The sequence below is a fragment of the Alnus glutinosa genome, chromosome 12 (genome assembly GCF_958979055.1).
Source record: "Alnus glutinosa chromosome 12, dhAlnGlut1.1, whole genome shotgun sequence".
Classification (NCBI taxonomy): Eukaryota; Viridiplantae; Streptophyta; class Magnoliopsida; order Fagales; family Betulaceae; genus Alnus; species Alnus glutinosa.
This window is the reverse complement of record NC_084897.1, coordinates 1,689,180-1,704,908: the sequence shown is the minus strand read 5'-3', so window position 1 is coordinate 1,704,908 and position 15,729 is coordinate 1,689,180. Positions and strand designations below refer to the sequence as shown.

Sequence of the window (15,729 nt, the reverse complement as noted above, 5' to 3'; positions counted from 1 at the left end):
ATTCAAAATGCGACATATGATCACATTATTTTTTATTTTTTTAATTTTAAGGCTTTTAGAAAAAATTAAAACAAAAAAAAAAATTGTAGAGGCGGCTGAACCGCCCCCATAGGCCACGGAAGTAATTCGGCCACTCCCGTGGCCAAATGGAAAAGAAAAAAAATATATATATATTTTTACCTTGGGAGTGGCTGAACCATCCTCATTGGCCATGTGGCCAATCTGGGAGTGGCCGAACCACCTTTTTTTTAAAAAAAAAAAAAAAAAAAAAGTAGTGTGGCCACGTGTTGCATTTTAAATGGTGTCACTTGGCGTTGACGTGAATTTCTGTTAGTTTTAGATGAAAAAATGAATGAAAGTACCGTTTTCATTTTTTCTCATACTATAATAAAAATTAAAACTATAGAACAAAAAATAAAGTTTACAAACTATAAAGATCAATTTTGTATTTAACTCACCATACAGTACAACAACAATAGGCGGCCGCTTCACTACGAGGAGAGGCCACCTCTTATGGAATTTAGATCCTCTTCATTTCTCTCAATTTAGTTATAAAGTAAGGATATAATTATCTTTTTATATTTCATACAAAAATAACTATACATCTCCTTTATAAGGAAATGAAGAGAATCCCCTCCATTTTAATATCCTGTTCCCCTCTTACGAGGGGCATGTAACCCCATTAGTTATTACATATAATTCTCAAGATCCAGTACTATTTTAGTAAATAAAAAAATTTATTTTATATCATATCCCAATAAAATATTATATAATAAAAAAAATTTATCCCACAAAAATTTTATAATACTAATGTGATTATTAAATTAAATATTATTAAAAAAAAAAAAATCTTCCTACCCCTCATGATCGATCTATTCCCATTCCTCAGTCACAGTGGCATACCAACTTCCAACTCTTTTCACTCACATTCCTATAAGACAAGTTGTTTTGTCTCTTAGTTTGTGTGTACGTGTCATGGCCTTGTGCTCCACCAGAACTCTGTTCATCCTCTTCCTCCTCTCAGCGATACCCATTGCCTACCTCATCTCTCTGGAGCTCGCCAAGCCCTCAACCCACGTCTACCGCTACCACAGCTCCGGCTGGCTCCGCGAGTGCGCCAAGTGGGATGATCTCAATCGTCGATTCCTCGTCTCCTTCATCGAGGGTGGCGTGGGCCAGGTCTCTGTCCCTGACCAAGACTCCGCCGAGACCGTCCTCGAGGAGTTCACGCTCGTCAAGGACGTTGACTTGGCCGGAAATGCGTCCCTCGGGCTCTCCATTGACCGGCCAAGGAACCGGCTTCTGGTGGCTGTCTCCGATGCCATTCGGAACCGGTACAATGCGCTGGCGGCCTATGATTTGTCCACCTGGAAGCGCTTGTTTCTAACCCACCTCGTTAGTCCAAGTAAGTATTAGTTTTTTTTTTTGACAGCTTATGTAATTATAAGTTTGATGATCTGTAAGTATTGTAGGACAAAGTTTTCCTCCCGTCCCTCCTTCGTCATTTTAGTCATTTGTAATTTTATAATCTTTGTTTCAATGGAAAATATTTTTAACCAAAAAATAATAATTTTTTTGAAAATATTTTTTGGCATTTGGTTTTTACGAAAAAATCACCAATGACGAAAACCACATGAGATTTCGTCACTAGCTGGCAAGATTCCTATCACTTTCACTGGATTTCAGCTATTGTTGTTGGATTCCAAAGATGGAGACTCAAATCTGGCGGCAATGGCTAGATTTCGGTCAGTTTCGCCAGAATCTGGCCTAGTACGTCCAAGGTTGCAAGAATCCGGTACAAATAGCCAGATTCCGGCCAAACTGACCGGAATTTAGCACAGTACTAGTCAGATTCCAAATTCCGGCAGAAATTTTCAAATTTTAGCACTGGCCGGATTCTGGCAATCATATACAAAAATTTGGAGACCTTCAGTGATAGATTTGGGCTACCAACAAACTCCAATGTCCTGCGGTGGCGAATTCCTAAAAATATGCGTGTAAGAGTGAAGAGTTTAAATCCAAAAAATGATTTACGGTTTTCATAAATCGTTTTTCAAAAATTAAAGAGACTTTTACGGTCAAAATGAAAATGATTTATTTTGACCATCATTTTCGGATGCACAAAACACTGAAAAAAACAAAAAATATTTTACGCCCAAATAAACAGAGCATAATAGAGCATGTAAAATACGAAAAATAAACATAAATATCAATTTAATTGATTGAGACAAAAAAAACTTGATCTAATTTCGTTTAAAAGAAAACTATTTCCATGATCGAAATCTCCTTGAGTTGGAAATTTTAAAGATTTTTATGATAGTTTTATATTTAGTGATAATGATTAATCATATTGGTAAGAAAATCAAAATGTTAGGTTAGGGCTGTGAGCATTTAGATGCTCTCCGGTTCAAATGAACGGGAGGGGATCCTATTAGTGTTATTGAAGGAGTAATATTTATTACTCCTTCAATAACACTAATTGGACCCTCTCCAATTCATTTAAACTAGAGAGGATCATTGTTTGGGCCGTGAGGCAGTTCTTCTTACTGACTCAGAAGTCAACACGGACATAGCCTATGGAATTAAAATATGATTGCATTGTAAATTAAGCTATTACTCTAAGGTCAAATATGATTATGGTACATAAACTATATATATTATATTGGACAGAAATTTCCTACAATCCACATATAAGATTGACATGTGTCTCTTGGCATGTGAGAATCACATATTATTTAAATAGCATGTATTTTTTACATGTTTTTTTAATAACATTAATAAAAAAAAACATGTGATTCTCACATGTTAAAAAAAAAAAAATGAAAAAAAACTGAAAAATATAAAAAAAATAAAACAAACGAAAAAGAAAACCCATTTTTTTTTTTTAATATAACTTCTTATTATTTTAGATTTTTTTGAAATAATATTTAATTTTTTTTAAAAAAAATTAATAATTTTATAAAGGGTATTTTTGTCATTAGGAGAGACATTGACATTTTTCAGTAGTTTAAGAAAGGAGATTGACACAATTGATAGTTTGGAGGAGATATTGACAATGAAATAATTGTTTGAGAGAATTATATGCATTTTTTCCATAGTAAAATAAATTGCAACCTATATATTGCGGTCAATAACATTGTGTATTGTAAGTCGAAATTATAATTGCAAAATCCATGATACTCTGAAGGGGGCAAGTGAAGATTTCAATTTTTTTTTTTCCTTTTTTTTTTTTTTCCTTTTTGGTTTTTTCTTCTTCTTCTGTAATGGATGTGGGTGCAAAGGAATTTTGCGGGGCAACAAGAGGGAGTACTTTCAGCATTCCATTGTTTAGTCCAAAATGATTAATCATGCCGCCACAATAATGGAATTTGTTTTTTTTCTCATAATTTACAGTGTTTTGATGACTCGTAGGTGATGAGAAATCGTTTGCGGATGATGTAGCAGTAGACGCAGAAGGGACTGCATATGTTACTGATGTAACAGCTACTAAAATCTGGAAAGTTGGGGTTGATGGGAAGCTTCTATCAGTCATTAGAAGCCCGCTTTTCTTTCCAAAGGAGTGGTACAAAGCTTTGATGATCGGACTTAATGGAATTGTTTACCATCCTGACGGTTTCCTGATTGTAGTTCATACGGTTAGTAGCAGTTTGTTTAAGGTAGATTTAGCAAAGGGAGACGAAGTTAAGGTAATAGATGTCGTCAATGTCGTCGGGGGGGGCCCCTGTCATTTGCAGATGGTTTGGAATTAATCTCTGCAACTAAGCTTGTAGTTGCCGGGAACCCTTCTGGGAGATTGGTGGAGAGCTCCGATGGGTGGGTGACAGCTTCTGTTGTGGCAACATTCTCCGGGCCAAGGCATCGTTTGGCCACATCAGCAACCGTGAAGGATGGAAGGGTGTATCTCAGCCACATGATCGGTATGGGATACCCTAAAAAGAAGCATGCTATTATTGAGGCCGTTTTTTCTGCTTGAAACTGGGAGGATTTATTTCATGCCTGGTTCCAACCTATGGTGAGAATATTGCGGTTATATTTTAGGCACATGCATCATATGAATATTATTCTTATTCGTATGATTATTGTGGTAATTATTCGCTATCTGCATATGAAGTAATAAGCGTTTTGAATTACTATCTAAATCTATATGGAAGATTAAATAATGCGATTAATACTATATGGAAACTTAAATAAATTAAGATTTCATTTGTTACATAATTCACGATTATCAGCCACAGATGATCATTATTTTATAGAGTAATCGGGATTTGGATTACCCAAAGAAAAGAAGAAAAAAACAAAAAGTAAATGTAGTGAAATATGATTTTGAAATGATAGTGACAAAAACCTAATATAACTTAACAGTCTTAAACTTACCAAATTAAAAAGACTTGTTTTTGTGAATTTAATTAAATATATATAATATATGTTATCTAGAAAGGAATGCGGATGTCCTAAAACTGCTATCCGCATATGCAGATAATGAATTTTGATAACCGCACTGGCATATGCGGATAGCGAATGCGGATGATCATTATCCGCTCGCATTTTCACTCCTACTAACCATGTTAGATTTTAAAGATCTAATAGTGTAATAGTATATATGTTGTCTCGTTATTTAAACATTTCAAATGACATGATATTATATACACCATTAGATATACTAAAATAAAATTTAGACAATTAAAAAGAAGAGGATCTTTATTCCCTGTTTAATATGCATCGAACAATTATTAGGCCATGTAAAGATCTTTGGGGTTTTCAAACTTTTCCACTATAGGAGATGGCTTTTTTCAGAAAAAACAAGTAAAGCTTTCAGACTTTCAATAATAAATCAAGTATTATCAACTTGTGCAGTAAGTACAACATCATGAATACAAATAGGATAGTTTTGAATCAAAGCCTACCATGATGGTCTCTCTTTTGATGCATTACATTTGTCCAGACAGATAAATAAGGTTTCTCTTGAACATTCTATAGCTTGGCAACACCTTTTCGATCTCCCGGTTGTAGAAAAGTGGACCCCTCCTCCATCATCTACTTTCAAAATCAATTTTGATACTGCTATACGGGACACATTTTTAGCTTAGGCGGCTGTTTGTAGTGACGATCATAGACAAATCATCAAAATGGACACTCAAATTAGCCCCCCTTGCCATCCAAATATGGGAGAGGCACTAGCCGCTAAACTTGCTAGTCAATTGGCTTTATCTCTCCATCTTACGTGTTTTATCCTAGAAGGAAATTCCCAAATCGTCATCTTAGCTCTTCAGCATATGGATATTGCTCAAAATTGGCATATTTCTTCCATCATCCACAATACCATTGATTCGATTCCTGCTACCTCCTCCTAGTCAACGCGAAAAGTTAATAGAAGTGCAAACTTCTGAACCCATTATGTGGCACATTGGGCCGTAGCCAGAGTCACATCTGGCAGCATTCCCTCCTATCCCCCCCGCCCGCGCCCGCGCCCGATTCCCTCCATTCAAATTGTTAGCGGAAACGATCCACCCACCTAGTTTTTTTATATGTTTAGCTTGTTTTTCGTCTGTTTCTGTACTTTCTTAAGCTATATTTTCTTATGGCTTTTGGTTGTTGTTTTCTTTTCAAAGTATCTAAAAAAAAAAAAAAAAAATCCAATGATTCCTGATTAGTTGCCTTCGCTAGGTGGTGAGCTGCAGAGTTTGTTTACCTGTTGATGCGTTCCGCATGCCGTGATTGAAAACAGTTTAGCACCATCTTTGTATTATCAATCAGCTGTTCTTATCGATTCCAACAACTTTCTTCTCTTTTCAAAGCTTGCACAACTTCCAAGTTTCACAGCCTTCCAAACAGCAAACGCTTTAGCTATTAATGTGGGGTCTGTCCTTTTAGTTTTGTGGGCATCTGTTTTAGAAGGGCACTAATAGGTTATACCTTAATTGGTGATTTAATACGAGAGCATAAGCTAAAATAGAGTATCATGATTAAAATAATAATAATAATAATAAAAACACTTCTCTATCCCCTAAATTACTACGACTTTTTTGCTGTTACCCATGCTTAGCCTACATGGCCTTAGGCTGTATGGGCTCGGTTGACTATTATGCCAGCTACGGACCAGGATTGTGATTTCTCCACAGAATTTTATATTGGTCCAATGTCACATTTTTCCTCTGAGAGGACTTGGTGCATTAAATGGTCCGTTTGGGTGTTGAATACGAATACTATTCGAATATACTGTGCGAATTACGAGGTTTGACTTTGTGAGATAAAATTTGAAAAAATTTGAAAAAGTTAAATAAAATATGATTTATTTTTGAAAAAAGTTGAATATTATTCAACTTTATTCAACTTTTTATACGAAACAAACACACCATAATCAGGAATCCAAATCCAGTACTTTTGGCAAAATTTGAAGCATACGATTTTCTCATGAATTTGCTCATTTTTCTTCCTCTAATAAGGATTCCTTGATATTGGCTTCCCTAATTGTATAATTTGAGCAGCCTCCCGGAAGGGGACTACATAGTCTACCTCTCCAAGGAACTTAGTATGAGATTAAGGGTATGTTTGAGATTGCGAATTCGTAAATAAAAAGTGTAATTTTAAATCAAATCGCAGAAAATAAATCTTTTGCAATTTGAAAATACAGAAAATCTGTCTTTTCAAATTACAAGTAAGACAGTTCTTTTTTGAAAATGCAAAATTTTAACTTACGATTTAGAATGCCAAACTGCAATTTTGCCAAATGTTTAACTGTGTTTTTAAAAATTGAAAAGTGTTACAAAAACACTCATTACACACTCCCTCATACACCCAACCTAAAAAAAAAAAAAAAAATTCCCTTAAAAAATTACTTTTTTCAAATTTCACATTTTAAAATCGCTATTTTTGAAATCGTAAACCTAAATGGACCATATGCTGTTCAAAGTAAGTGAGTTTCGCATCCCCTCTCTGTAAAAATATCTGAATTACGTGCAATTTGAAAAGCCAATTGTAAAAAATCTCAATCAATCATAAAAGGTAATAAAATGTATTTTCATATCCTTATGATTGATTATGAAATTTTATTACAATCACAAGAATACAAAAATATATTAATGTAATTGTCTTTTAATTGGAAATAGTTAAACACAAGTTGGCTAAATTTATAAATAAGAAAGACATTTATTATTAAAATACCAACCTGTCCTAAAGAAGTGATGCTTGACTTCATTTAAACAAAACGCAATCATGAATGATTTAGGCCTGAAATCTATTTGTTAAAGGAAAGCTTAGTTTGAAAATCATTGTTAAACATGCTGTCATTTTCCACGTTTTGGAGTTTGGCGGGGATATAAGGTTAGTTTGGATTTACGATTTTAAAAAATGCTATTTAGAAACAACGATTTTAAAATGTGTGATTTGAAAAAAAATGATTTTTAGAAACGCAGTTAAACGTTTGGTAAAATCGCAGTTTAACCTTTACAATTTTACGTTTTCAAAAAAGCACCCCATTGGCTGTGATTTGAAAAAACAGTTTTATGCATTTTCAAATTGTAATTTTTTAAAAACGCAATTCTCAAACAATTCATTTTCTGAAATTTAGTTTAAAATCGTAATTTTTGTCTACAAAATCGTAATCCCAAACACATCCTAAGTAACCACGTAGGCTCATTCACACTGTCTTTACATGGAAAAGACGTATGGCTTAGGTGTTTTAGTTTTTTTTTTTTAAAATGCTTCAAATTTAATTTAATTTCTTTTTTCTTTACTTATAAAAAATTTAGAATTAAATATAAACCTTACATATATATGGTGTAATTGTTTTTTTTTTAACCTCATCTGATACAAATCCATGGAAAATAGTCATACAATTACATGTGGCCATGTGCCAAGCTTAGAAGATAATGAGTAATCTACAACTCACCATCACCCTTACAAAGAAATTCACTCAAAACTCATAAGGAAAATGATTCTTGCACAACAATTGTACACAACTGTTGTGTAAGGTCTTAGCTTAGAAATATAGAGTGAGTTTCATGTGATGGGTTTCACCACATGAATCTCACGTAAAACCCATCACAACAGTTGTCTCATAAGCTTCTCCGCAAAAAACCTATTTATTATCCCTAACCACCAACAACTAACAAACCAACAAGAAACATCACACCCAACAATAACTATATATAACCTCCGGCACTAATTTTACCATGTTAAATCATTTCCAAGGAACCTCTCACATTAACATGGCACGCATCCCCATATATGCACGTAATGTTCTTCTTCCTCGCTTTCTCCGTTTGATTTTCTCTCTAGAATACAAAATAATTTAAGCATGGAAAGCTCTCTCAATTCTTTAGAGTTCTGAGGACTTTCTTTTTTTTTTTTTTTTAAATAAAATTATTAAAAAAAAAAAAATTGCTTGAAGAGAGTATTTTACTCATTTTTCTACAAAATTGAGTCACAGAATGCAGGCGCAAGGGAAATGTCATTGTAAAAATGAATCCTTGTCCCTATCTCGTCCTTTGTCATGACACTTCGGTTTAACTTGCAGGTGGCACCCATGTACACCTATTGCTATAATTTTATGGGGTTTGATTCCTACACTTCACCGGTATAATAATTGTACAACAGCTTCTCATATGGGGATGGGCTCTACACACTGGGTCCCACCCCAATATAAAGGGTTGTTGTGTAATTGTTGTGATGATGTTGTAAATCCATCATTTTCCTAATTTTATTAATATTTTTAAGAAAAACAAAATTCTTATTTAGTCCCTTAAGCTTGTAGTTGTACCAAACTATCTTTTGACATATCAAAAGTATTTTTAAGGATATATGGAGTAAGCTATTATTTTTCTAAAATTAAATGATTCTTGTCGTTCAGCTCCTCAAGCCTCAACTTGTTTCCATTTTTTTTTTTTTTTTTTTTAAATGCCTTTATAACCTTTTTAAAATAAAATTTTGACCCTCAAAAAAGTTTCTTCTTAACTTTGCCCCCACGCCTAAAATTTTAGTTTCGTCCCTGTATGCGATCTATATATAAAAACTAATTGTCGATTGACACGTTTTATAACCAATATGTCGACTTATTGCAAAATTACAATTTTGTTGTAAAAAAAAAAACCGCCCCTCAAAGAGGATAGCCTTCCCTCATCCTACAAGAAACAATCAACCGCTTCACAATGAGGAAAGGCCACCTCTCTTGGAATAAGGATCCTCTCATTTTCATTTGAAGTGCTAATATTGACATCATATATATATATATACACACCGATAAATGTATTAATTTTAAATGTTATACTATCCAAAGAGATCCTAGTCCCTTCTCATGAGGAGCTGGCATCCCCTAAGTCCATATCATGGAGTATAGAAATGTTACATAGAATTCTCTTGATCCAATAATTTCTAAGTATACCAGCTTCTGGAGCTTCTTTCTCTTGTTTATAGAAAGATGCTCTAAAAACTTTTAGGCTTTCATTCGTCTGTTTTGAGACTTGCTGCCTCCTTCTTGAGTGCATTTCCGAGGAGGAGGATGGGACCCCTAGCCTCCTCTCCTCCCTTTTTTCCTATTTCTCTTTGTGTTTCCTTGTTTTTCACTGGTGGATTTTTCCCCGCCGTCCACCTGTACGTTTTCCGTTGCTCCATGTCCCACCTGCGCCCTACTCCAACGCATAGTAGCTAGCCTCCTCGAATGGGATTTGATTCTTCGATTTGGTTCTAATCCAGGCCTGTTAATCCTTGCATGTCCGGCCACCATACGTGCCTCTACCTGTATCCCTTTTTTTTTTTTTTTTTTTTTTTTTGGGAGTTTTTGAGTATAATCAAAGGGTTTCGCGAAGGTCATGCCCCTACCCATTCGAATAAGGTTGAAGGTCTATGCCCCGCCCGAGTCCGCTTTCATTGGGGCTTTGGGTAGCGTTGAAGGGTTCCATGGGAGTCATGCCACTACCTTCCCCTCTTTTGGTGCCTTTAACGCTTTATGCGGCCTATTTCTTAGCTTTTGCCCAAGATACATAGGATCGAGCTATCTTTGATCCATTTGGGGTCATTTCAGAACCCATTTTCTGATTTGTGTTTCCTTTTTCAGCATTATTTCTTTTGATTTGGTTTGTTGTTGGGAGCTCACCCATCCTTTTTTTCTTTTGCAACTCTTTACTTTTTTAAGGAAAAAGATAAAAAAAACTCATTACACACACACTCACCCTCTCACAAGGAGTGTGATCCACCTCACATGAGCTCCACCTCGCATGAGAGGGCGGGTGTATAATGAATATTTTTATAACACTTCTCATTTTTTTTTAATAAATGTTGTACTTACAGAAAAAATAAAAAATAAAATAAAAAATAATTTTGCAGTAAATATATAAATAAAGATATTTCTATATATAAATAGCATTGATCACATACCAAGAAAAGTTCATCTATAAATGAACAAGCTAGAAAAAGTCCAAAAGAGAATCTCCAACCCCTCACCCATTCACATTCCTCACAGTCGCATACCAACTTCCCACTCTTCACCCACATTCCTTCCTATAAGACACAAGCACAGACACCCATATTAGTATATTACTCTCTCTGTTTGTGTGTGCCATGGCCGTGTGCTCCGCCAAAACTCTGTTCCTCGTCTTCCTCCTCTCAGCGATACCCATCGCCTACCTCATCTCACTGGAGCTCGCGAAGCCCTCAACCCACGTCTACCGCTACCACAGCTCCGGCTGGTTCCGCGAGTGCGCCAAGTGGGACGATCTCAACCGTCGATTCCTCGTCTCCTTCCTCGAGGGTGGTGTGGGCCAGGTCTCTGTCCCTGACCAGGACTCCGCCGATACCGTCCTCGAGGAGGTCACGCTCGTCAAGGACGTTGACTTGGCCGGAAACGCGTCCCTCGGGCTCCTCGTTGATGGGCCGAGAAACCGGTGCCTGGTGGCCGTCTCCGATGTAATTGGGAACCGGTACAATGCGCTGGCCGCCTATGATTTGTCCACGTGGAAGCGCTTGTTTCTCACCCACCTCGTTGGTCCAAGTAATTAGTTCGAAACTCCACATCTCTTATGTTTAAGGGTAATGCTAGAATTATAACAAGTGCACATTTTCGAGACATATTGGGGTGGAGCTCACATATGAAGCCTACATTGTGTGGGTTTCACCCCAACATGTCTTGAAGTTGTGTACTTGCAGGACATGGATCAAAATTTTATATTTAATACCTCGTACGAGGTACATTTGTTAGAGAAATATTACTTTTGGATACATGTTATTTAGCATTCTCTCAATAGGAAAATGTTAGATTTACAACACCAATATAACAACTGTATAACAATCCCTCACAAGATACTGGGGCCACCCTCATGTGAAGGGTTGTTGTACAGTTATTATATTGGTGTTGTACAAGAATCAAATCTCTTCTTCTAATATTCTCAATTGACATTGTATGCTCAATACATTTTTAGATCGGTCTTAATTAAAAAGAAATAATTCAAGATTTGATTAAACATTTGAGCATGTCACGTCAATTTAGAATGCCGGTAGAATGCTAAATAACATTTCTCTTTCTTTCGTGTGGTAACAACTTTATTGCCTTAGTTTATTAAAAGAGTAATGTTATAATTATATTTTTATCTTACAATTATCTTAAATGCTGACGTGACAGTCCTAACCAATTTCTGTTATTGTTAAAAAATAAAATTTAAGAGTTGGTCGGGACTTTTACGTCAATATTGTAGATTAATTATGAGATAAAAATGTGATATATAACATTACTCTTAACTTTTATTCTGTCTTTAGAATATGTGATTATTAATTTATTATACGTATTTTTTTATAAAATTAACAAAGCACGTAAAATTCTTCTATTCTATTTTTAATAGGATTAATAGGATATTTGTCAATATAATATACTGTGATGAAAAAATTTCATCTAACCCAATTTGTAGAATTCTTGAAATCTCCGTGAGTTGGAATTTTTTTTTTTTTCAGATTATTATAATAGTTTTATATTTTAGTGATAATGATTAATCATATATATTGGTAAGAAAATCGAAACGGTAGGTGAGGTAGTTATTCTGAATGACTCAGAAGTCAACACGGACATAGCCTATGAAATAAAAATATGAATAATGTATTGTAAAGCTATTACTCTAAGGTCAAATATGATTATGGTACGTAAACTATATATATTATATTTCTATTTCGTCCGTGAATCATCCTACCCTACAATCACCATATGAATCCAATTTTTGATGGGTCGGGCTTTTCTTTTTTAGTAGTATTCCTTGTTGTGTTCATTCCGTATTGGTCTAATGAAAACAGATGTCAGTTTAATAGATTAAGTTAGAAGAATTTTCTCTGACTCAATTTGAAAGAAGACAGATGTCAGTTTATTACTTTGACACATTCATTTGTATGATTTTTAAGGTTCTTTGATTTGTGTGGCATTCTGGCCATTCAAATATCTTGAATATGAAAATTGATATATGTGTACCATTGTATTTGGTTTATAAAGCTTTTAATTCATCCAAAAAATAATAACAAAAAATAATAATTAATTGGTATATGGGTGCAGAGGAATTTTGTGGGCAACAATAGGGATTTTTTTAATTTTTTTTCACCATTCAATTGTTTAGCCAAATTGTTTTTCTCTAATTTGTATGGTTAGTCTAAATATTATGAAACCGAATAACCATGCCACTGCAATAATGGTTGAAAAATGAACTTTACAAGTAAATTACTAGGAACTGGTAAATCACCACTTATTCTAAAAGCTTAAGCTAATAGAAAATGATTGATTTAATTATTTAATTAATATTCTATCACGTACAGGATCAATCTTCCTTTTAATAAGTGATTCACAACACTGAAAATGTGGTGACTTGATGGAGACAAGATTTGTCGAACTCATGACCTTTGTTCTGATACTATGTTAAATTACCACATATCTCAAAAGTTCAAACTAATAAAAAATGAATACTTTTAATTATTATTCTTACATGAACATGCCATTTGCATGACATGATTAAATAATGTATGTATGCAGTCCTCACTATAAGGGTGGGATCTACAGCTCACGATTTTCTGTCAGATATTATTATATTATTTTCTCATAATTTACAATGTTTTGATGGAGTAGGTGATGAGAAATCTTTTGCGGATGATATAGCAGTGGATGCAGAAGGTAATGCATATGTTACTGATGCAAAAGCTAATAAACTATGGAAAGTTGGGGTTGATGGGAAGTTCATATCAGTGATTAGAAGCCCACTTTTCACTCCAAAGGAGTGGTACAAAACCATTGTTGGACTCAATGGAATTGTTTACCATCCGGATGGTTTTCTGATTGTAATTCATACATTCAGTGGTAGTTTGTTTAAGATTGATATATCGAAGGGAGACGAAGTTAAGGTAATAGATGTCGTCGGGGGGCCGCTGACATTTGGAGATGGTTTGGAGTTGATCTCTGCAACTAAGCTTGTAGTTGCAGGGAACCCTTCTGGGAGATTGGTGGAGAGCTCCGATGGGTGGAAGACGGCTTCTGTTGTGGCAAAATTCTCTGGGCCAAGGCATCGTTTGGCCACAGCAGCAACCGTGAAGGATGGGAGGGTGTATCTCAGTCACTTGCTCGGTATGGGATACCCTAAGAAGCAGCATGCTATTATCGAGGCTGTCTTTTCTGCTTGAAATGGGAAGATTGAAGCCGTTTAATATCAAAAATAGATGTAGGAGTATTGTGTTGTTTTCGGATTTTTGGATTTTTGAATCTATCAGTAATTAACATTTTTCTGTTTTTTTATTTTTATTTTTCAGTCAATTCCTTCCAATTTTATGCTTCGTGCACAAGTGATTGATTGTTTATCTGGAGGGAAATGGCCTAGACTTTAGGGACTCAAGTCTCTACTAGACCCTGAATTGGTGTATAATATTGGTTGGGCTGGTCCTGGTCTACCTCTAATTAGGCCTCTTTTTGCACTGTCTCCTACGCTAACCTTGAAGGGCTGCATGGGTCGAGGCACAACATTGGTCTGGTCCAACCGTCCAACTAGTTTCTTCTAACTTCGAGAGCCTGAAGGACCCTCGGTACTTGGGTTTCTAACTTGGAGGGCCCAAAGGGCTCTCGGTAATTGGGTATACCACATGTTAGTCTACATTTTATAAAAATGAATGTCACGTGAATTGTAATGTGACAATTTATATTTTAGCGACTAACGTGATAACTGATTAGTGTTATTCAAACGGTTAAATTAGTTTGTAAATATGAGATAGGCCATATAGCCTGTCACGTGTGAGTTCATCTTTTAATGATTAACGTAACAAATGCCATGCAGGCTATCCCGTCATATTCTAAGAAACTTTAGTAAAAACCGTAAGATCACTCTATTTATTCTAAAGTTTAATTTAGAGAAGATAATCTTTGGAAGTGGCACGTGGCCACCCCTAGTTATATATATTTAATATATTTATATATTTTTTTTTTTATAAAGAGTGACATGTGTCTTTTTTTTATTTTTTTATTTTTATGCTGACGTGACACCTAACAAAATCTGTCAAATATTTTAATAGAATTTGACTCTGTGGAGTAAATTATTTCTTTGAAGATTTGTTAACTGAATAACTTTTACACAACAATTGTACAATAATACTGACATGTAAGTGAATTTTAATTTTAATATATATATATATATATATATATATATATATATATATATATGAGAAATGATCTCTACACCCATTTCTCACAACAGCCCCACAACAAGTTGACGTGGCTGGTAATATTTTATTATTTTTTTACAAAAAAAAAAAGAAAAGAAAAGAAAAATAATAATAAAATATTACCAGCCACGTCAGCTTGTTATGGGGCTGTCGTGAGAAATGAGTGTAGAAATCATTTCTCTATATATATATATATTAAAATGATGGATAACATTAGGAGAAAGAAAAACTCACTTACACGTCAGCATTGTTGTACAATTAGTGTAAAAACAGCTAACGACATAAAAAAAAAAAAAAAAAAAAAAAAAAAAAAAAAAGAGAAAAAAAACCATTCAATTCACTTTAATAGTTTAATATGACAGAAAACAATTTATAATTCAGACGAACCAAACCCTATAATATTATTAGATTCCGAGACAAGCGCGCACATAAACCCACGTACACATAGGGCACACCAAACCCAAGAACGCGCACAGAACAGACACACGTATAAGCCGCCACCGCATTTGCGCTGGCTTTGATCCTGACGACGCACCATAACGTAATCCTGGAACCGCATTTTTTGGAAACGACAACTGTGTAGCGTGTAACCCGTACTTTATCTTTGTTCAGTTAATGAAGAGTTTTTTTTTCAAATTGAGTTGATAAAACAATCTTAAATTTTGTCTATCGAAATAATATCTGTCTTTATACTATATTATTCTTATATACATTTTAATATATATATAAAGACATTAATTTAATAAATTCAATTCAATTCAAAAAATTTATTTTTCAACAAAATAAAAAGGTGCATGACAAGGAGCGCAGGCAAAGTCACATCATAATATATATATATATATATTCCAACACTGAACAGGTCAGGGGTGGCACGTTAAATCCCATCCAAATTTTATTTATTAATGCACACCTTCAGCATTATAAATTATAATACTCACGTCCAGTCTTAAGTTCTCAACTCTGCCTCGAATGAGTACCAAATAAATAAATAAATAAAATTAAGATTCGGTCACAGATGTCGACATTATTATCCATCCGGGGTAAAGTCTGGTTCTTGAAAATTTG

At 34.6% G+C, this 15,729-nt stretch overlaps 1 protein-coding gene and 1 pseudogene across 1 annotated transcript; both read left to right on the top strand.

Annotated features, from left to right (window-relative positions):
* The first annotated feature begins 928 nt into the window (after positions 1-928).
* On the top strand, positions 929-4,166 carry LOC133852270 (uncharacterized; annotated as a pseudogene).
* Positions 4,167-10,397: 6,231 nt separating this feature from the next.
* On the top strand, positions 10,398-13,745 carry LOC133851770 (uncharacterized). The gene is made up of 2 exons (XM_062288344.1): positions 10,398-10,984; positions 13,088-13,745. The coding sequence occupies exons 1-2, from the start codon at positions 10,555-10,557 to the stop codon at positions 13,633-13,635; spliced, it is 978 nt and encodes a 325-aa protein (XP_062144328.1). The 5' UTR covers positions 10,398-10,554; the 3' UTR covers positions 13,636-13,745.
* The last annotated feature ends 1,984 nt before the right edge of the window (positions 13,746-15,729 follow it).